The sequence below is a fragment of the Rattus rattus genome, chromosome 1 (genome assembly GCF_011064425.1).
Source record: "Rattus rattus isolate New Zealand chromosome 1, Rrattus_CSIRO_v1, whole genome shotgun sequence".
NCBI lineage: Eukaryota > Metazoa > Chordata > Mammalia > Rodentia > Muridae > Rattus > Rattus rattus.
In genome coordinates this window covers 31,816,057-31,840,050 of record NC_046154.1, presented here as the reverse complement: position 1 = coordinate 31,840,050, position 23,994 = coordinate 31,816,057, and the positions used below count along the sequence as shown (strand labels likewise).

Genomic DNA, 23,994 nt, shown 5'->3' with positions numbered 1-23,994 from the left:
GAACGGATCTGAACTGGCCTAGAAATAATAAAATACAGGGTAGGAGTCCTCTCTCCAGCTTTTGGAAGTTTTACCACTGTTTTCTCTCCTGTATCATCTTTTCCTCTGTCTTACTCCTGAGTTCTTCTGACACTGCCTCAGGAATGGACAATGTCTCAATTTAAACTGCCTTGTGGCAGTCATTCCACTCCTAGGACTTCTATCTTACAGATACACTCACACATCTGTGAAAATATGTATCTTTATATAATACTTAACAGTTTCAATCTTGTTGCAAAGTTTAGACTCTACCTAAATATCCCACAATAGATCAAGCAAATTATGTGGTCATTTCAAGGACTATCTAGGGCTCTACACAAAAGAATAAGGCAGATTTATATATACTAATATATACTATTTTCCAAAATATATGGTTAAACAGAAAAATGGACAATATTGAACAAAGTATATAGGATTTTACATTATTATATATGCTCATACATTACATATGTACACATATTAATGCACATATATTGTATTATATGTAATACTTGTATAAAACCAATGTGTATATGTATGCACATGTTTGTGTATGCGCATATACAATAATATGTAATAATGTAATATTATATATGGTCATTAATAATATAATTAATAAGTAATAACAGTAATTGTTGGGAATATATTACTATAAATGTATTATATATTCATGTCCATATTATAATGAATGTATACACAGAAAAATATCTGAAAATATACTCAAGACTGTTGAAAAGAATTCCTAGTTTTTAATTGTGAATATGGTTTTCCAGTAATAATAAACCAATTTAATCTGCTTCTTCTATGATTAATCTCTCCAACTATGCATCCCGGAACATCCCCTGTAAGCAAGAACACCATCCATCTTGCTCTTACCCCCGCCATTTTAGCCTTGCCTTTTAACTTCTCCTTCTCTACCAGGCTCCTTACCTAAGTCTCATTCTTAAAATCTCTAGAGTCACCTATCTCAGCAAGTGCTAGAATGTGCTCTGTTCTTACAGAGTCCTCCGGCCGACATGTTTCCTCTTTCCCTGTTTAATAAATTGGACTCGGTGCCACCCACAGGCATCACTCACCGGTTGACTCTGCGAGGACACTTGTCCGGCTTGATGTCCACCTCGTAATGGTAGACGTCAATCTTAGGAATGTCCACCTCAAAGTAATTGGCCAGAAGCTTGATCGGTTTGCCCACAGTGCCGATGCCAGGCCGGCGAGGGGCCTGGAACACCTGCTGCAGGGGAGGCAGGTAGGCACCTGCAGCTATGAAGACAAAGAAGCCAGTGAGGACGGAGTCTGGCCATCTTCTAACTGCTGTGATCAGACAAGGCCTCTCAGACCAAGACCGTGGGTCTCGTTCCTCTTTCCTAACCCAGCAGGGGCTTCCACCAGCTTGGACATTCCCAAGCTCACTGGATTTTCCAATGGCTTATTTTACTTTTATTTTTGTTTTAAACCTTTCTTCAGTTAGGAAAATGTGTGTCTACAACTTCAACAAGTAAATGTGTAATGAGTTCAAGAAAAGTAGCTAAGTTCCTAGTTCACAACGCTTTCCTCCATCTCTACTAGATTGAGACACCTGTCTCTACCAGGTAGGTATACGCCAGATTAAGAACGATCGATTGATTCTGTGCTACTCGAGAAGCTCATTTCACTCATTAGCATCCAGAACACAAAATGGCACCAGAACTTTGGGATGATATCCTCTGTTAATGTGGACAGGTGAACAACCTCAAGAAAGGCAGGCTGGGAAGGGCAGGGCCTGAGACAGGACCGATACAGGGAATGCTGGCTCTGGGGAGACAGAAAAAAAAGGGTAGAAGGACAGCATCTGCAGGCTAAGAAGAGGCTGCCAGGGCGGGGAGAAGGTCGGATCTGGAGGTCACAAGAGAAAATGCCTTGAATTAGGTAGAAAAAGGAAGGAAGGGTACAGGTAGGGCAAGGTTGGGGTACAGAGAAAAAACTATCAAGATGCAGAATGAAGAAACGGAAGAAAATAAAAGCTCACATGAAGAAAGCTAAAGGCTCGGGAAGGAGGAAGAACAGTAAGAGGGGAGACGCCAGGTCAGAAAGGGAATATAAGACACTTTCCATTCTTCACAAATCTCTCCACACTGAGGGAGGGTCCAGACAGCAGAAAGGATCGATTTCAGAACAGAAGGGGGCCCTTGGGGAAGGAAGGGCTAGGATAGGCCAGCATGACTGCTCCTCAGTCTCCCTCTCCCTCCCCCTGTGTCCGTGCGTGCGTGTGTGTGTGTGTGTGTGTGTGTGTGTGTGTGTGTGTGTGTGTGTGTGTGTGTGTACACTAAGTAGAGCCTTTGTCCTCTGCTACTATTGTTCTTTCCAGCAGAGAGAGGACCAGCACAGGTGGAAGAGGGACAAACGCCCTCTTTACCAGAGCTCTGCTTTCATAGACACACAGGACTGGGGGATGGGACAGGGGTGGGAGGGTATGGAGCATATCTTAGGCAGGGGGGTCAGGAAGAGGTGGGTCATTTGTGGGAGGTGCACACTTTCCAAAGCTGAAGGACTTGACTCCCTCTAAACCACCTGTCAAATCAGCCCCAGTCCCTTTCTGCAGAGGAAAATGCCAAGTCCCTCAGAACTCAGCTACAAGGGAACTAATAAACTAGTCCCACCTATCCCAGAAAGGGCTGAATGGATACTGCATACGAGCCCCACTGACAAACACGCACCCCTCTCACATGCAAGCGCTCTAAAGCCTACCGTTCTACATACGCTCCTCACCATCAGTGAGGACTCAGTGTTTCAAAAGAAGGGACCATACTTGACTTCATCACAGCTCAAGCTAGTGCTGGGCATAAAGACAGGTACTTCATATGCTCATATGACATAAATGAACAAACAAACCGATAGGCACACCACAAGAGTGCACAGCCACACAACCATGCTTGCAACTGTCCCAAACAAACATAAACTCTGGGCAGAAGCATTTGTCCCCTTTCAGATATATCTTTCCCTTTCCCAAGTTCTAGGATTCCATTCACTTTTTGCCTCCTAGTCTGAATAATCAGTTGAAATTCTGAGAGACATCCCTCTAGAAGAACCAAGGGCAAAGCAGAAATTACAGGGATGAGGTGAGACAGACACTCCCCTTGGAGCTCTCTCCATCCCAGAGCTGGACAGCACACCAGTGCCTGAGAGCACCCTCCTGGTCAGGGTTCAGAGAAAATGGAGAACATCTCTCCACTTCATCCCCAAACGAGGGAAGGAGGCAGGGGGAAACAACTACCTCTTTGCCATTCTATCTATCCCCAGGAAAGCGCCACAGCTGTACAGAGTCTCTCCTCCCCAACCTCGCCCTGCCCCCAGCTTTTAGTCTGAGAAAGGAAGACACTTCCCCTCAGACCCAGACAGGGACAGACGGCCACTTTGTGATGCAGATGAGGGCCCCAGCACAGAGGACAAAGCTCCAGCCTAGGGGGAAAGGGGCGGGGCCCTTCCCTGCAGACAAAAGCAAGAAGGGAGGGGCCCTGAAAATGACACTCCCCCTCCCCCATCCCCAACCAGCACGCAGAAGGAAAAGTAACAGAGCTCAAGGCCTGGGCTCAGGATGCCTTCCCAGCAACTCAGAGGCTCACACGTCTCCTAAAGAACCCAACAGACTACTAGAGGGTGTGTACCCTTGGTAAATCAGGTGGTGAGTAAGAAAGGACTAAGAGACCAATCTCTCCAAAAATATTTGTCCATAAACATTAAAACACCCACATGCATAGACACAAATTACAGAATATGCACAGAGTTTAACCATATGCTCACATTTGAATGATCTGAGTCAATTAATAAACATGCACTCTGTGTCAGGGCCTCCAGACACCAGGCAACTGCTGCTGCCACAGATAAGTTGGACAGCACCTCTACCCTCACGGCGCTCCCAGGCCAGTCCCCATGCCTGAACACACCAGCACACTGAAGGCACATCTGGACATGAGCCTCCTCAGAACAATACTCCAACATCTCCCAAGAGAGCAGCAGTCCAGCCCCAGAAGGAACCAGTTGTGGGGGTCTCTCCATCAGAGTTTCCAGCCTGAATTTTAATTATGTCTTTTGATGAGGCAAACCCCAAGCCACTAGCATTTTGTCCAAGACACAGCTGACTCCAGTGCTCCAGCCCTTCATCTAGAAACTTCTTTCCTGTAACAAACAAGCCCCTTTCTTCATCACCCCACAACCCTGCCCCACATTCATCAGGATAAAATCATTAGCAATTCAGGACAATGGGCCTTCATCAGTCTGTCTGGACATGGGTCCTACTCTGGTCTCCAACCTAGAGAACTGGGATTTACACTCTACTTAGTGAGGCTGTTTGTGTTTGGGGAATACAATCAGTACCCCTCACAGATCATTGAATCAAAGACTTGGGAGAGTTTTAAGATCAATTCCAGTGGCCTGAAAAACAAAGATACTTCCCAAAAATCTTTGGAAAGTGAACAAAAATCCTGTTGTTATCCCCACACCAAATGGAGGTAGTGAGAGGTAACAGAAAGGATTCCGGGTTCAGATTGTTTTTTCTACCACAAGGTATGAGCTCCAGGAATGACACAAAAGGTATCCTAAGTCTACAGCCCATCACGAGGACTCCAGTTGCCTCTGGGCAGCCCTGCCCCAGCTTTTTCTCCAATATATATATTACATGTGTGTGAGTGTGTGTGTGTGTGTATTTCCTCTAAATAGGAAAGTCTGGGCTATTATTATCAGGGTCAATGCTACCTCACCTCCAACATCTCTCTCTCTCTCTCTCTCTCTCTCTCTCTCTCTCTCTCTCTCTCTCTCTCTCTCTCTCTCTCTTTTTTGAGACAGGGTTTCTCTGTGTAGCTTCTGACCTTGAATTCATTCATCTGCCTGCCTCTGCCTCCCTGGCACTGGGATTAAAGGTGTGTGCCACCAGTATCTGCCTAACAACTTGTTTCTGTCAGACAGACAAGCTTGGCAGCTTTGAGTCTAATGACATGCCCCTGCCATGGGAAAAGATCCACCAGGAAACAGGAGCCACAGGTCTATATAGACATTATACTGTAACATAAGGAGTTAATTCAAGGAAAAGGACAATATCCTTAGCTCCTGTCTCTCCTCAGTAGTAGTCCAGAAACTTGAAAACCTTGTAGGCCTGGTTTCTCAGTGACCAACACTTTCCTAAGGCCTATCTTCAGGGAGAAGTAGCTATAAAGCATGGCTTTGGTCTCCGTCTCTTCTCATGTAGCAGAAAAAGGCACACGGTCAGTTTATCTGGACCCTTTCTTTGGCAAACTGCTACACCAGGGTTTAAGGACCAAGTATTAGAGACCCTCCCAACCCCCAAGAGAGAAGAAGGCAATTTCCATCCGTACACTGCCATCAGAATCTGAGAGACTGCACCCATCAGTGCACTCCTTCTCCTAAGCCCAGGGGCACAGGAGGGGTACTCAAACAGCCACGCCCCCACCACATGGGGCAGCCCTTCAGGCTGGTACCTCCGCGCATGCTCCCGCGCCACCACTCAAGTCCCCAGCCAAAGGGGGAAATCCCTGGGCTAAATCCCCACCCACCGCCCCCTGACCCTCACCCCCGCTTCAGGCCCAGCTGGGCGGAGCACAGAGGCCAGCCCTGGCGCCTACTCCCCAGAGGCATTAGCTTAGCCCAGCCCAGCACGGCCGAGCCCCCGCCCCCCGACAGGCGGTAGTTCCAGGCCCATCTGTGTCGCCCCCCTCCTCTCCTGGACACCTGGAGCCCGCCCCCCTGCCACCTGCCGGGCCTCCCCATAGGCCTCCCTAGACCTCACGGAAGGACTCCCGTGCATTCAGGCCCTTCTACCAGGTTACTTCCCACCCTCAGGACAGTATACTGCTTCCTAGGACAAACAGCTCAGGTCTCAGATCTTCACATGGTTCTCAGCCGGAACTGCACACAACCCCCTTCAAAATGGGCCCCCCATCCCCTGAGAGCCCCTCTCCTCACTCTGGAACCATGCTCTATCCCGCGAGAGCCTCCAGGGCTTTGGAACACATACTGCTCCCGGTTCCCGAGGGCCCTTACCTGCTCCCGAGGGTCCCGCTTCCATCCCATATACCCGTGCGGAGGACAGGCGGCCGGGAGACTGAGGAGTCCAGCGTGAGGGGCCTAGGTACCTCGCACTTGCACTGCTCGGGCTCCCGGGCCGGGCTCGGCTCCCCCCCGAAGCCCGGCCGCTCGCGCTGTCGCCCCCGCAGCCTCCGTTGCCGCCGCCGCGGAGCCTGCAGCAGCTCCCCCTGCTAGCGCCCAAGTAGCTGCCAGTGCGCAGGCGCGACCGATGGGCCCAGGGGGCGGACGGGAACGAGTCAAGCGGGGCGCTCGACGGCAACAAAGGCCAATGGAGAGGGGCGGGGGCGCGGGGACCATGCAGCGGCCCCTGGCGGCCACTCGTGGCCGTGCAGCCTGGCGGGAGGGCTCCAGTGGCGGAACCGTGCAGTGGCGTAAGAGGGGAGGGGCTGGGCGACACCCCTTCCCCGGCTGCAGCCCGGAGCCCTGTCTTTTCCCTAAACAGATCCCTGGTAACCTACCCACAGCCCCCGCCATCAACACAGAGCCTGGCTCCCACCTCATTCCCCGACCCTATTCCCCTCCAACACCCAATCACCCAAGAGCCCTGCCTCCCGCCTCTACCAATCACTCTCATTCTTAAGTCTTGGCCGCCTCTGCTAAGTCAGTCTTTCTGAGTCCCTAGTTGCTGATCTCATTAATGCCACCCTCCCTTCCAGGCTGTGGGGCCAGGCGCTGAGACCACAAATGTGTTAGAGACCTGGCCTATTCTGGACGATGTATCAATTTCGACACCAGTGTGGAGACAGAGCTCTCTATCTGCAGGAAGCACCTGCCTCCACTTCTTCATCTGCAGTGGAGCAGATTTTCTTTGGCTCCTACTAAATCGCTTAATGTGTCCAAACCCAAAGGCTAACTTTCCATTATCTCTCTGCAACATCTGACACTATGTCTCTTAAAAAAAAAGAAAGAAAGAAAGAAAGAAAAGACTTTCCTTGGCTTTCACATTTTCTTAAGTCTCCTAACGTCTGTCCTGTTCAGCTTTCATCAATGGCCCCTCTTGTTTTGTTCACTGTAGTTCTAACCTGAATTTTATATTCTACTCTCCCCTCTACTCTTCACAGCTTCATGCACTCTTAAAGCCCAAATATCTATACATAACCATGTGGCAGCTTCGTATTTCCGACTGCTGGACAGCTCCAGTTGGATCTAACACTTCGAATTTAAGTCCAAACCTAACCCTTTCTTTTCCCCTACAAAATACATATATTTGTCCTGTCTCAAGGAACTGCAAATACATGCCAAAAAAATATCGGATCCTGTCCTCCTTTGTCCACTTGCCATTTTCAACTGTGTCTTGATATGCTTACCTTGCTCGTGAAGCACTCTCAAAATTATTGTCATTCTCATAGTTCCTTGTACCCTCTTCATCATAACTTGCCAGAACCATCACAGCTACTTCCTTGATAGTCTCACATAACTTTCCCATTTGGTCTGCACTGACAGGGTAATTATAGTGAGACCTGGTTCAAACATCACACTCACTCTCTCTCTCTCTCTCTCTCTCTCTCTCTCTCTCTCTCTATATATATATATATATATATATATATATATATATATATATATTCATATATAATATGAAATGCTAGGATGAAAGCTGCCTTCCACCACACCCAGCTGCTATGTGACTTCAATGTCCTCCTTGCATCAGATGCTATACAAAGTCTAGGAGTCTAGGAGATGGACAATGCTCACACCCTACCAGTGAGATGAACTTAGGACACACAGTTTAGCATGCCTAGCTTCCCTTCAGCAGAGTTTATCAAAAAGCAATCATCACAATTACCTGGAGGGCTTGTTAAAACACTGACTACAGAGCCCTGCCTTCGGAGTGAGTCATAGGCCTTATGCAGAATTAAAGGATGTATGGCTCAGTTGGGTGGGGTGACAATGCCTTTAACCCAGCACTGGGGAGGCAGAGACAGGCAGATCTCTTGTGAGTTCAAGGCCAGTCTGGTTTACTTAGTGAGTTCTGGCACAGCCAGCACTGCACAGTGAGACTCTGTCTCAAACGAATGAACCAACAAACAGAGTGTGTGTGTGTGTGTGGGGGGGGGGATCAACTTTGCAGACGATGCAGATGTGGCTAAGCTAGGGACCACACTAAGGACCAGTGCTCTCCAGGGGTTAAGAAGAAAGCTAGCTCTAGAGCTGGCTTGTCTTGGCTTCAATCCTTACCCTGCCATTCACTAGCAATGTAACATTAGACAAACCATTTCCTTTCTCTGTCTCTTGTTTTTCTCTTGTGTAAAATGCTGGTGCTGTAGGAGCTACATCATTAGCTGTTGCGAACATTTAAAGAATTTATACCTTTAGAACAGGGCCCAAAGGGATGGGAGCACAGGAGCGGCTGCTATCAGTCACTATCTGCCTCCACACAATAAGTTCCTAAAAGGTGGATCATATCAGATATGTTTCTGTTAAGCAACTATGTGCCTATGATAATTAGTAAATTTGGGTTTAGCTGAATTAAATAGAGCAAAAAATACAGAAAAAGAACAAAAACAAAAAAACAACTTTTAGACACAGCAAAACCTTTCCCTGGGTTAAGACCTTTGCCTGGTTTAAGTGAGTTGGAAGGACAGCGTTCCCTAAGAGCCCGTCAAGACTCAGCCTTATGCTTATTTTGAGGAAAGGAACTGGTCACTATTTTGATCTCGAAAGTGTACAGTGGTGTCACACTCCGGCCCAGCTGTCAGAGTTTCTCCACAGACTGCCCTCATCCTTAGGAGTTCTACTCTCAGCTAGGAAAAGCAGTAAAAGGAAATTCAGATAGCATTTGGTTTTTTCAGGCTGACAAACTCAGGGCCTCTGGTTTTTAATTATTAAATTATATTTTGTTGTGTGTGTGTTCACACCATCGCCACACACGTGGAAGTCAGAGGACAATATAGGTCACAGTTATCAACCTCAGGTCATGAAACTCAGCTGTGGGTCTTCTGCCCCACTGGGCCATCTTGCTGGCCACTCAGTAACTCTTAATATACATTCCTGGAAATCTACTGGGTCACTCTCTTTCTCGTTCAACCCTTGCTTTTTAGTCCACTGCTAACACACAGAGGGCCTCCCATCTGTGTGTATCGGGCTAATCACCTTTCCCCTCACTTCTTAGAACTGAAACAGGAAGAATGACAAAAACAAAAAACAAACAAACAAAAAAAACAAAAAAAAAAAACAAAAAACTGTATCCCCATCTGTACTTTCATCTTCCAAACATTGGAAACACTGTAGAATATAGGCACAGTGGTATATGACCATACTCTCCGCACTCATGAGGCTGAGGAGATGAGCATCTGTCGAGCCCAAGAGTTTGCTACTATCTTGGGCAACACAGTGTTGAAACCCCTGGGTGGTGGGGAGGGAGAGGGAGGGAGGGGAAAAGAGAGAGAGAGAGAGAGAGAGAGAGAGAGAGAGAGAGAGAGAGAGAGAGAAAGAGAGAGAGAGAGAAGGAGAAGAATGAGAACAAAGAAACTATGGTAAGTAAATGGAAAACTTCAAGGAAATGAGTAGTAATTGACTAGTAATAACTAATTAAGAACAATGGCAAGAAATAAATAGGGAGATGTTTGTGATTTGTATTAGAAAGTGCATCTGATCTAATAAGAAGCCATATCAAAAAACTGAGTAAAGGAGAGAGACCAAGTTCCTCAAACTAAAGCAGTAATGGCTGCTGGTCTTGGTACTGCAGCCAAGCTTAAGCATCAGTCCCCCCTCCCCCGAGATCTTTATACTCCAGACGAAGAGAGATACAGACGAACAAAGATACAAGGATAGATTTGAGCTAACTCTACAATTCCGGAAAAACAACACAGATGGTAATTTCAATGAAGCCTTCAGTATAATGACAGAAGCGCATGCATGTGTCATAAGAACTGTAAAATGATCTAATCCAGCCTAGGATAGTCAGGCTAAGTTCCCTAGAGGCAAGGGAGAAATGAGCAGAAATCAACCAGGCAAGAGAGGGACAAGAGAAAGGTGTTCGCAGAGGGTGCAAAGGTCAGAATCAGCACATATCATAGGAACCATCATGTTACCGATGCTCTAACATAAAACATAAGCAAAGCAGTGAGAATACCCCTTAGCCCCTAGCCCCGGCCAGGGGAGGGGCTGCGACGGCAACAGGAGCTGTCCCTGGTTCTGACACTCAGGCTGGAAATCACAGAACTTTATGGCTTCTGCAACATATCTGCCCCCAAACCCTGAACTCAGCCTGTCAAGATAGGATAATCTAGAAGCTTTGGGAAGGTCACTTCTGGAAAAGAATGGTTAAATCCAGGAACATTTTAGTCTAAGAATGCTAACTCTGCTACTGAAATTTAGGGTCATCCTTCACATCTGACTTCTCAGTAACAGTACCGTGATGTCTCTGAAGGCCCCAGGGCCCAGCATCCCCACCTTTGAAATGCTCCAATCTGAGGAAACTCACAGCACAGATCAGTATATGTTCAGTATATGAAAACCACAAGTTGGTTAGGTCAGACACCAGCACAAACAATTAGTTACCATACCAAAGAATGGGCTATGGCAAAAGGAGACAAGATGGAAATCACTTAGGGTAAGCTGTAGAAAAGCCAGACAAGTCATCTACCCTACAACAGATGCAGATGTACAGCTGTGTTGTATCAAATGAATCCCAAACAGAGTAGCCAACGACAGGCTACCTTAACCCTTTAGGAGACGTGAACTAACAACTTAACTTCCTTTCCTGCTGCTCGAGCTCGCTCTCTCTCTCTCTCTCTCTCTCTCTCTCTCTCTCTCTCTCTCTCTCTCTTTCTTTTTTCTTTTTTTGGAGCTGGGGACCAAACCCAGGACCTTGTGCTTGCTAGGCAAGCGCTCTACCACTGAGCTAAATACCAACCCCCGTTGTCTCTTCTATCCTGACCCATCTCCTCTGCTTTTGCACCAGGGACTGAATCTAAAAGGCTTCCCACTTGCAAGCACTAAAGCACCAATCTGTGTCACAATCTTATAACAACCCAACCCTCAACCTGGAATCTACCTGAGTGCTATCATGCTGTTGACTGGTGGTAAGGTTAGATGCAAAATGAATTCCTACTATTGTCCATTATTACATGAAGGAAGCTCAGTGGGAAAATATTGACAATAACTATGGCCTCGGAATACTAATGGGACAAGGAAAAGTGCAGTCTACATAAACAGAATCACATAGTTATCAATGACACATAAGAAAGTATGGAATAATTATTATATACTCAATTATTTCAAATACATTGGCATTGATATCAGTATAATACTCTAGAAAGCAATTCGATAACATTTATCAGTAGTCAATTTTTCTACTCCTTGACTTAAAAGCCCATCTAGTACGTACTGAAACACAAATGTAAGTGTGTGTATAAAGGTAAACATAGGTAAAATCTCAGACCTACTTCATACACGGACATGTGGCCCTGGGAAAACCACAGTACTACCAAAAATATTAATTTGCATAGGTAACAAGTATCAAGAAATACAATTGAAAAAATAAAAATACAATAAGGAAAATAGAAACACACTAGAAAATAGATATAAAAGAGTTTTCAAACCATATGGTGACTAAAGAAATTGAGTCAGTAGGCAAGAATACACACACACACACACACACACACACACACACACAATGTTGCAGGTGAGAAGTGTTGGAAAAAATGAGAGATCACTATACAGACATTTGGGTAAAACTGTGTCAAAAAACAGTATAATAGTCCCTACATCCATATAACCATCTTACCCAAACCATAGAGGATTGTACAAGAAAGGAATATTGCAGGCCAGTCTCATTCACCACATAAGGTTGCAAAAGAACGGAAGCCAAGTCTGGTACTGTATTCTGATTTTGGTTTTAAACCAGGGTCCACTAGGTAGCCCAGGTTAGTTCCAAACTTGCAATCTTCCTGACATCCTCCAAGAGGTGGGACTACACATATAACAAAAGCCAAATCATAACTGAGTGTAACGACCTAAGCCTGTGACATCGGCCCTCAGCAGGCAGAGGCACGCCCATGCCTGTGACAGCAACACTTGGCAGGCACAGACAGGATTATAGCAAGTTGATAACAGTCTGGTTTAAATAGCAAGTTTTAGGCCAGCTGGGGCTATAAAGCAAGTCCCTGATTTTAAAAAATTAAATTTAATTTAATAGAACTTTATCAAATTTGCTTTAACCCAAGAATATAAGGTGATCCAATATTAGGCCATCTATAACGGGCTCAATGACAGACAACAGGACCCACTCATATAGGAGAATCACTTAATAAAATTCAATACCTATTCACAAACAGAAACTAAAAGTCTCTAAGCAAACTAGGAATGTGAGAGTTTCTTAAACAGCATAGTTATCAAAGCCCTATAGCAAATACCTAATATCATAGGTAATAAAAAATGAAACACAAATGAAATAAAATTAACATTATACTGCAGAACTTGTCCAAGCCTGCATAACTGGTAAAATCAACTCTCAGATGTTCATCATCTAGATATCAGAATAATAAAATAGAAATTCCTGATTTTTGTTTAGAAACAAGGCTGTTCTTGAATTCATTATAGCCCAGGCTGGCCTTGAAGCAATCCTCCTGTCTCAATTATTGAAGTGCTAAGATTACCGGTGTGAGCCACCATATCTGAATTAAATGGTTTGTTTTTTAAAGATTTATTTATTTATTTTATGTGTATGAGTACACTGTCACTGTCTTCAAACACACCAGAAGAGGGCATCAGATCCCATTACAGAGGGTTGTGAGCCACCATGTGGTTGCTGGGAATTGAACTCAGGACCTCTAGAAGAACATCCAGTGATGTAAGTCACCTGCTGTACTGTTTGCCTAACATGCACAAAACCCTAGTTACAACACCCGTCTGTTCCTAAACCAGTAATCCTAGCACTCAGGAGGCAGAGGCCAAATGATCAGGGATTCAAATCCAGCATGCATTACATGAGACCCTGTCTCCCAAAAAAGTAAATTAATAAAAGACAGGTACAAGCTCCAGTAGCTCAGGCCTCTATTTCTAAGTATTTGAGAAACTGAGGCAGAAAGGTCAGAAGTTTAAGACCTGGAAACAATGATTTCAAGACCACCCTGAGCAATTTAGTGAAACCCGTGGCTCAAAAATTATTTAAAAATCTTTAGAAGGGAAGAAGACTGGCAATGTGGCAGAGGACTTGAGTGAGGGCGCAGAGCTGTACTGTTTAATATTTCCCCATATTTGGGTGGGGTGGGGTGTGGAGACACCATGAAAGCTGAGGAAGGGTTATCTGGGAAGAGGACTAGCAGAAGTGTCTTAGATCTCTGTCGCTGCAATACATGCATGGCCAAATGTACCTTGAGGAGGAAAGGGTTTATTTCATCTTAGAGTCCTCACGTGCAGGCATAAATTTTTCCCAACCTACTTTAATAAGGGTTCAACCTTCGCTCTAGCCCACCACCCACCAGAGGTAGTGGAAAAATGAAAGTTATTAGAACACAGGGGAAGTAGATCTGTCTAGAAATACTTCTTCAGGGCTGGAGAGGTAGCTCAGTGGTTAAGAGCACTGACTGCCCTTCCAGAGGTTCTGAGTTCAAATCCTAGCAACAACATGGTGGCTCACAACCATCTGTAATAAATAAATAAATATATATATATCATACATATATACATACATATGTTATATATGTATGTATGTATATGTATGTATATATATATACACATATATATATATATAAATAGTTCTTCAGAGGTAAGCCCAATCTTCATTGGCAGGATATCAGCAGTCCTCTAACAAAACACCAAACATGAATCAGCAGCGGCAGGCCAGTCCACTCGGCAGACACCACACAGGAATCAGCAAGAGCACTTTAATCCAGAACAAACGGTGAGGCTCACCAACCAGCCCGGATCTACCATGGAAGCAGCAAAAAGCCGCAGGAACCTCCTGAAAAGTTCTTTGGTGAGTTTCTGTCTAGGGCATCACCACAAGTGCAGCTCAGCAACACAATGTCAGGATACGAATACATGCTGCCATCAGCGAAGACTATCGAGGTGGAGCAGGGCAAACCAATGCCTGAGCTCCCAGTCTGTGGGGTCATGTTTATATTCCTTCTAATGTCACCTATCCTCTCACGTGTCTGCTGTAGCAAAACATCCTTTCACCTGTGTGCTCCAGAAAAAAACCATCGTCTGACATAACTGACTTCCCAAAGCAAACGGAAGTTTCCACTTCAGGAAACTTAGGGCAAAAACCTGGAGGCAGAACTGAAGAGAAGCCATGGAACAGTGCTGCTGCCTATTGGGTTGTTTCTCATTGTCTTCTTTGCCTGCTTGCTTTTTCTCTTCATTTTGGTTTTTCGAGGCACAGTTTCTCTGTGTAACTGGCTATCCTGGACTTGCTTTGTAGACCACACTGGCCTTGAACTCCCAGAGATCTGCCTGCCTCTGCCTCTTGAGTGCTGGGATTAAAGGGGTACGCTATCACACCCAGCAGTGTCCTGCTTTCTTACACCCCAAAGAACCAGCTGCCCATGGAGGGCACAGCCCCACCCCATGAAATGGGCCCCGCCCACAGCAATAGTCAGTCAGGACAATACCTCACCGACTTGCTTACAAGGCCAGCTTGTGGAGGCATTTTCCTCAATTAAAATTCCCCCTTCCCGGGTTGGGGATTTAGCTCAGTGGTAGAGCGCTTGCCTAGCAAACGCAATGCCCTGGGTTCGGTCCCCAGCTCCGAAAAAAAGAAAAAGAAAAAAAAAAAAAAAGAAAAAAAAATTCCCCCTTCCCAAATATAGCTAGGTTTGTGTCAGGTTGATAAAAATCAACCAGCGCAAGGGACGACGTAAGTATATAACATGCACGTGTGACAATCTCATTTTGGGGCCCAAAGAGAAAAGTAAGTGGCTAAGATCACTGGGTGCTCTTGCAGAGGGCCTGTGTTCAACTCACAACACCTACATGGCCGCTCAGCACCCTTAACTCCAGCTCCAGGGGCTCCAACACACTCTGCTCTCTGAGGGCACCAAGCACACAGGTGGAGTACAAACATACACGCAGGCCAAACACTTACACACCTAAAATAAGTAAATAAATGAAAACCTCATTATGAAATACATTAGTCTACACAGTTAATACATGCTAATCGAATGTCTCTAAAGGGCCAAAGAGATAAATATGATAAAAGTTTTGTAATGATTACATAAGAAATACTTATAGAAAATGTATTGGAAAACATTAAGTAAGTGGTGAGGAAAGGAGACAACTTGTCAGTGCATTGTAAACCTGGTTTACAGTTAGGAGAGTAATAAAGCCCCTTTGTGTTTATGCATGCATGGTGAGACAAGCTTCTTTATTTCCATGTGGATGGAGCAGTTGCGACTCCAGGCATCTGCCACTGCGCCTGGCTGACAAACTTATTTTAAAAGGTTTGCAAATGAGGCTCAGGAGATGGCTCAATGGCTAAGAACATTTGCCGCTCTTCCAGGGAACCCAAGTTTGGTTCCCAGCACCGACGTGAGGCAGTTTACAGCTGCCTGTAACTGCATCTCCAGGGCATCCACTGCCCTCTTCTAACGTCCCTGGGCACACACAAACAAAAGTAAAACAGAAATGAGCCAGCCACAGTGGCTCGTGTCTGCGATCCAAGTAACTCAGGAAAACCAGTTACGAGTTCAAGGACAGCATGAACTGCGTGAGGGAGTTCCAAACCAGCCTGGGTTGCAAATGGTGAGACTAGTCTGTCAGAAGTCAAAACCAAGAAACCCTAAAATAATGCATATACAATGCAAAACAGTAGATACATAAAAAGAGTAAGGGAGAAAAACTGGTCTACTAGGTATCAAATCTTATTATATAACTGTAGTATTAAGACATGGGGTGGGAGCCTAAAATCACATAAGATGGCTAGTAATACATCAACTATCTCTCGACCATATGAGAAACCTTCCATCCATGAATGCCCGAAAATGCCCACAGAATTGATATCCATACATATTGTTTACACGCACACATGCCCACGCTGTGGATGACAGGTTAACCTACACCATGTTAGATAAGACGGGAGATAAGGGGCTGGAGAGATGGCTCAGCAGTTAAGAGCACCTGACTGCTCTTCCAGAGGTCATGAGTTCAATTCCCAGCAACCACATGGTGGCTCACAACCATCTGTAAAGAGATCCGATGCCCTCTTCTGGTGTATCTGAAGACAGCTACAGTGTACTTATATATAATAAATAAAATAAATCTTTAAAAAAAAAAAAAAAAAAGACGGGAGATAAGGGAGACAACAGATCAAAGTCGAGAAACAGAACTTTTATGAATAAAAGGAATACTGGTGTGGCCAAAGTGGCAATGCAGACACCAGGCCCAATATCAGAACCAGGCAACCAACTGTTTATCGATACAGAAATCATTAAATTAGAGCCCTGCCTTACTCCACACACAAAAACCAGAACAATGTGTAAAGAAAAATGTGTAAGGCACTTGAGGTGAGGAAGAATTCCTAAGCACAGGGAGATACTAACCATTCAAAAAGACAGCAAGAGTCTGGGAAGGTTAAGAGCATTCACTTGCTGTTCTCCAAGGGACAGTTTTCCAGCGCTCATCGAGGGGCCCATAAGTGCCTACAACTCAAGTCCAGGGGATCTGATGCCTCACATACACACACACACTCACACACACACACACACACACACACACATACACACACACACACACATACACACACATACACACACATACACACTCATACACACACACTGACACACACATACACATACACACATACACATACACACACACACAATTAGAAATAAATATCTTTAAAGTCTTAAAAAAGACTATTAATAGGGGTTGGGGATTTAGCTCAGTGGTAGAGCGCTTGCCTAGCAAGCACAAGGCCCTGGGTTCAGTCCTCAGCTCCGGGGGGAAAGAAAAAGACTATTAATACAACTAAATTAAAATTTGGAGTTCAAATTTATTAACAAATACCAAAAATAAAGGGAAGACAAGGTAAAAATGGGGAACATTTACAATATATTAAATGAACAAATACTGTACGAAGATACATAGATGGACAGACAGACAGGTAGATATAGGTAGGTAGATAAAATAGATAGATATTGAGAATTATAGGGACTGGAGAAGTGGCTCAGCAATTAAGAGCAGTTAGTGCTCTTTCAGAGGACTCGGGTTCAATTCCCAGCACCCAAATGGCAGCTCACAACTGTCTGACCCTCCAGTTCCAAGGGATCTGACAGACTCAGACAGACAGGCATGCAGGCAAAACACCAAATGCACATAAAATTAAAACAAATATTTTTTAAAAAGAGTTACAAACCAGTAGAAGGCAACTGTGTTGTTTTAAGGAAGCAAATGACTACAAGTGGCGGTTTCATGGAGAAGGAACTACGAAGAACGAACGTAGAAAGTTCAAAGGGTTGGGAGGCAGTCTGTAGGTACAGCACACAAGCATGAAGTCCACAATTTGGATACCCAGAACCTGTGCAAATGCCTGCCTGGCAGCCACCTGTAATTTCAGTACTTAAAAGGCAAGAGCAGAGACTTTCCAGAGCAAACTGGCTGGCGAGCCTAGGCGCATCAGACTCCTGGAGTCCAGGACAGTCAGTGCTCTTCAACACGTGGCCCATTTCTCCAGCCCAATAAACAAAGTACATCTCTCTTTAGGATACAAATGTCTATATTCAATAAGACAGATCAGTAAAGAGGAGGCCAGAGAGTTCGTTCAGCTGTCAAGATTACTTGTTGATCTTGCAGAAGACCCAGGTTTAGTTCCTAGTAACTGTATATAATGGGGTCATAATCCTCTGTCACTCCAGTTTTAGGGATCTGATGCCCTCTTCTGACCTCTGGAGGCACCGGACACGCACATGCATGTGGGTAAAACATTCATACACATACAATAAAAGGTATAAATGTAAGAAGAAAATCAGGAAGCTAGAGGCGTGGCACAGCAGCTGTGAGAGTGATCACTGCCCTGGAAGAGGATCCCAGGCCAGGTTCCAGCACCCACGTCATCGGGGCAGCTCACAGCCACCTGTAACTCCAACTCCGGGGCATCCAATCCCCTCCTTAGGCCTCTACAGACACCAACATGCGCATCAAACACCCAGAGATACAAATACATAGACGAATCAAAAATATTGAAAAGCGAGGAAATGGGAAGCTGAAATTCAAGATTATAGTTACAATGGCAAGAGAGTGGAACCAGACTAGCAATGAATCCACACGATACTTTAAAAGGTAAAGGCATAAAATGTAACAAAAAAAATAATGTTCGCTTTCCTTCTCTCCACTGGGAAAGCAGAATTGTGGTTAATAATTCTTACTTTATTTTACTTTATAATATATATGAGGTAAATATTCTTTGGCTTGACTTTAGACAACTAAATTGATCTCCCTAAACCTTTATTTTCTGTAAGGGGGAAAAATGGTTCCTATATTTATAGAGTTGATGAAAAAAGACTGCATTTATTAAATAAGACTTCAAGAATGGGAAGAAATTTTAAAGAGAACAGAATAAATACAGGATTTGTAAAAAGGCATCCACTAGACTCCATCCGACCAACAGAAGATCCACTTCAGGAGAGAAGAGGGGTTTAAAAAAAAAAAAGCAAGAAGAAACAAAAAGTCTTTCTCAGATTTTTACCCCCCAAGTTTGGGCTTCTCTGTGTAAACAGAGCCCTGGCTCTGTAGATTCGCTTTGTAGACCAGGCCAGCCTCAAACTTACAAAGGCTGCCTCTGCCTCCAGAGTGCTAGGATTACAGGCGAGCATCACCATGCCCAGCTTTCTCAGATATTTCTAATGAAGAAGCGCTCTGCACTCTGCACATTGAGAAAAAGCACGGATCAAAGAGACGGTAGAACCGATCTGGACTAGTCCTCCACCCGCCCACGGGGTCTTTCCCATCCTCAGGAGCCCACTTTCCAACAGCCTGAGCACTTCAAATAGAAGAGTTTAAGTCACTTGCCTGTCTGTGTCCTTGAGTGGATGGCTTGAGAGAAAGCTACCGAGTTCTGATGGTCCAATGAGAGAACTCATTAGCGTCGGGGATTGGGGGTGCTGTGGGGGAGAGAGCCTTTCCACACCACATGCCTTTCCCCAGGCTTACATTCCCCACCAGGCATTTGATTGGTGAGTTGGGGGGTGGGAGGCGGGAATGGGGAAATGAGCATGCGCCATCTAGCCCTGCCCTTCCTAATCAGAGCTCTTTGACTGTGTGAGAACCAGTGTTCCTAACAGTGAAGTCTCTTCCTGCTTAATTGCCATTCAGCAGACTTGTATTTAAAATGTATAATGCTTTAATTAGTCGCTTAATAAATTAATTACATTAAATAAAAGCAAGGGGGTTGGAAAGTGGTTGTGTTTGTTGAATGAGCATGAGGACCTGAATTTCATCCACATTACCCACAAGGACACTGGTCTCTTCTTAATCTCAGCTGATTCCTCAGACTCAGCTAACATACATCAATTTGTCCCAATAAAACAAAGGTTTCACTTCAATGGTGCTGACCCCTTCTTAATCACAGTTGATTCTTTAGCCTCAGCTGATTAGAAGAAACCAGGAGTTTTTAATATAAAGTACCATAGAAGCAATCGGAGGGAGTATTTCTTCCCTCTGAAACTTCCCAAGCCAGGCCTGTCATCCACGTTTCTTTCAGCATTCTGATCTTCCAAGCTCCCACAGAACAGCCCACTAAGTACTCAACAGGTTTTCCAACTCAAAGTTTCAAAGTCCTTCCAAAATCTCCATCCCCACCCCCAAATAAAAGGTCTGTCAAGCAATGTTCTCTGAACCTGCTACCAATTTTCATCCCAGTTTGCTTTCCATTGCTGCGATAAAGATTTGGGCAAAAAGCAGCTTGGGAAAGGACCAGATCACAATCTACCATTGAAAGGGGGCAAGGCAAGAGCTCAAGAGAGCAGGGCAGGAACCTGGAGGCAGGAACTGATGCAGAAACCATGGAGAAACGCTGCTTAGTGACTTGCTCTCATGGCTTGCTCAGTTTGCGTCCTTACACAACCCAGGGCCACCTGCCCAGAGGTGGGTGACACTGCCCACAGTAGGCTGGTCCCTCCCCGGTCAATCATAAATCAAGAAAAGGGCTCCCGAGCATGGTTACAAGTCAATCTGACGGAGGCAATTTCTCAAAGTTCCCTCTTCCCAGACCACACTAGCCTGAGACTAACCAGCACAGCAGCACTGTACACACGAAGCTATAAAGTAAAAATAAGTCACTAAAATCTTGTTAGTGCAATATCGTGCATGGTCTAGCACACTGTAATGAAGATGAGCACATTTCAGTTACATGCAACACCATAGGCAAACAACACAAACATAACCATCGAGGGAACGAGCCAAAACCAATAGGCTCCATTTATATATACTTCAAAACAAGCAAAATGCCTACGAGTGCCACCAAGTCAAGGTAGCTTGACTATTGTGGGCTGGAGAGATGGCTTAGCAGGTAAGAGTGCTTATTGCTCTTACAGAGAAACCAGGATCAGCTCCAAGCGCCCACATGATGGATCATAACCGCCTGTAACTCTAGTCTCAAAGAGGATCTGATGACCTTTTTCTGACCTCCACAGGCACATGCATGCACATGGTACACATAAACTCAGGCAGGTACACACACACACACACACGTTAATACATTAAATATTAAATATTTTATAATATAATACCTATTTTGGTTTGTTGACAGCTTAGGCTGTCCTTAAACTCAGCACGTGTGCCACCGTGCAAGCTTATGTGTATGTATGCTCACATATAAATGAATACATGTAATAATTTTTTTAAGATCTAGGAGTTAGAGTGTGATTCAGTCATTGAGCACTTGCCTACCATGTGTAAAGTCAGCCAGGGGTTCAAACCCCAGTACGATGAAGAAATTAACACAAAACCTGCAGGCGTCTGTCTGTTGGAATTTGCAGCAAGGGAGTTAGGTATTGTGAGGAAAGCACTCTCTGAGGCTGGAGGGAGAGGATCACGACGGAAGAGATCTAAGGGGTCTCTAGGACAGACCCAGCTAGAGAATCAGATGTAAAGGGAAATGGTGAGATCTGAGATTGAATGAGGTTGCAAGTAAGTGGGCTCCTGCCTGCAGGATGGGAGAGGTCTGAGCACCTGTGTGCACTGGAGAAGGGGTGCGGAGACCAGGAACGTTGGAAATACGGAAGGACAGAAGTAAAGTTTGTGGTAGAGGAAGACTGTAAAGGAAGTGGAGGGAAAGATTCCACATGAAAGCAAAAAATGGAGAAAGAGAAGAGACTACTTATAGCTCTAACTTAATATTTTTACATCTGTCTACTTAGCTACCTGTGTGTGTGTGTGTGTGTGTGTGTGTCTGTGTGTCTGTGTGTCTGTGTAGGCAGAGGTTAGAGGACAATTTACAAGTTACAGGAACTGGTTCTTTCCTCCCACTATTAGGTTCCTGAGCTGCAACTTACTACATAGACCAGGCTGGACTTAACCTTGTGGTGATCTTTCTACAGATACTTGGATTTTTAGTGTGCAACACACCTAGCAAGTAATTCTTTTCTCTCTTTCAGTTTTTAGGGCAACTGGCTGTATCTCTGTCTCCTCCTTACTCTTCCTTTGTCTTCCTTTAAACATCTGTCTCATCTGCACAGACCTTTGAATGGTTTAATAAGCACTGACACACGGATGTGTCCAGTCCCTTTCTCCTGTCCAAATGACTGGCCCCCAAGTCCACGTTGCCTGAAACTAAATTTACCCTCTTCCTCCCTCCCATAAGCCTGTTGTTTCCCTATGACCTTCCTCTTAGTGGCACTATTGTTCACCATCTACCCATCCCAGAGGCTGGGATCCTCCTAATGCGTCTACCCACCTCCCTTCCCTTTCTATATCTGCTCAGCCACCAAGGGTTTTTTCTATTTTCTATCTCATCTCTATTCCTTCTAACTGTAGCTCAAGTCCGTTTTTGCTTGCAAAAAATTACAAAAACCTTGACCTTCTCTTAGCAGAATGTTAGCTTCCAGCTGCCACAATATTCTTGCCAGCAAAACTAGCACAGAACAGAATGTGTTTGTATAAGACCTCATCTAAACTCCTTAAAATGCCATTCAAGTCTTGTCCTAAGAAGAACCGATACCTGACTATTGTTGTAAAAATATAAAAAATAAAAGTGCTGTCTTTATCCCCACTAGGTCTATACTGCAGTGCCCCAAGATATCTGCTAGATATCTTAATTCTCAGTCAGCAAAGCCTCTCACCCACTCTGCTCCATCTCATATCACACTACCGAAGGCCTCTCTCTGAGCCTGGCAGCAATCTCTTTACCTATCTAGGTCCCAAGGCAGGTTTCCATGCCAGAAACACACATCCCAACTCCGCGACGGTCCAGTGTCTCCTGCTGCTGCACACTTTCCTACACTCAAACCGTCACATAAAAGAACACAACACAATAACTTTTGACCCAATTGATAAGATATAATTGCCCACCTAAACATACAAAGCCCAGTACACATCCATCCCTTAAGAACATTCATAACAACCTGTAAATTCACGGAGCGGAATCTTAACGTCAGCTTCCATTTTCTCTCCGCCGCAGCTACCCTCTCTGTCTCTCTTGTCTCTCCTCCTTCTGTTCCAGTCTCCTCCTCTTCCTTCAAACTTTTCTCCCACCCATCTGTCCTTCTCATCCAATGACAGGCCTCATTCTATCTTGTACCTGCCTCACCTGTGACATCATCCCCCTTGTCCAACCTTATCACCTCCAACCCTTAAAATGGAAGACTACTAGGCTGAGGTTATAGCTTAGGTGGTACAGTGCTTGAAGAGCATGAGAAGGCCATAAGTTCAATTGTTTGCAGTATGGTAAAAAAAAAAAAAATGGTGATTGCGGGGGACGTATGATTCCAATGTTAAGAGTATATGCTGCTCCTACAGAGAATCTGCGTTCCACTCCCAAGTGCCCTCATTAGGCCTCTCACAACCCTCCTGTAACTGCAGCTCCAAGGGACTTTGGAGCCCTCTTCTGGCTTCCAGCATCTTTCTGGTAAGAATGCTTAAAGGTCAACTTTCAAGAAGAAGCCAACACCCACCATGCTAGACAATAGAGCTCCTGTGCTAACTGCAGACACCTGAAACTCTGTACCTGGTGATAGTCACCCAACCTGCTCCTAGTAGCCACCATTCCACTCTACTTACAGACTAACTACTTTACGTTCTGCACACAGGTGAGGTTATGCAATGCTTACCTTTCTATGCCCGGCTTGTTTAAAGTATCAACCATCATTCCCAACCACATTGTCAACAAGACAGGATTTCACCCATTTTAAAAAAATCATGTGCATGTCTACATGTGTGTCTGTGCACCAAGTATATGTGTATGTTTGTGCACCAAGTGTATGTGTATGTCTGGAGCCCATACTAGTCAGAGAGGAGCAAAGGATCCCCTAGAACTGGAGTTACAGATGACGTGAGCCACTTTGTGGTTGCTGGGAACCGAACCTGGATTTTTCTGGAAGAACAGTCAGTGCTCTTAAACACTGAGCCATCTCTCCAGTCCTCAGCCATTCTTTCCATTTATATGAAGGTTCTCTGACCAAGTCAGCTCAGTCAGTCAACAGGTTCTCCATTACAGGAGCCAGGATTAAAAAGAAAAAAGACAATTAGACAGCACTGTAGCATGACCCCAGCAGGTTCTGAGGCTGAGGTGGGTTTATTATTTCCTAGTCTGCTTCTATGCCACTTTAATTACATGCAAATAATAAAGTCAGTTCTAGGTTAAGGAACATGCAAGACAATAAACACAATTAGTCAAGGAACAAGCAAAGTCCTGAGATCACTGTTTCTAGGGGCTTATGTGGATGACCAAGATACCTGAGCCCACTTCCCTGTCCTAGCCCAAAGTCATATTCTTGCCTGAAGCATACTTCTTTGTTCTATCGT

The 23,994-nt window shown here is 44.9% G+C and overlaps 1 protein-coding gene across 2 annotated transcripts in view; it reads right to left on the bottom strand.

Moving 5' to 3' along the window:
- LOC116896612 (protein argonaute-1) overlaps nt 1–6,329 on the bottom strand; it is a 34,751-nt gene extending 28,422 nt beyond the window's left edge. Inside the window, exons 1-2 of one of the 2 annotated variants that reach the window (XM_032897871.1) lie at nt 6,049–6,329; nt 1,095–1,278 (exon numbers count right to left, since the gene is read on the bottom strand). In XM_032897871.1, the coding sequence (XP_032753762.1) occupies nt 1,095–1,278; nt 6,049–6,073 (209 nt within the window). In that variant the 5' untranslated portion in view covers nt 6,074–6,329. The remainder of the gene's footprint in view (nt 1–1,094; nt 1,279–6,048) is intronic. The other variant, XM_032897879.1, reaches the window with a different exon arrangement.
- Between the last annotated feature and the right edge of the window lie 17,665 nt (nt 6,330–23,994).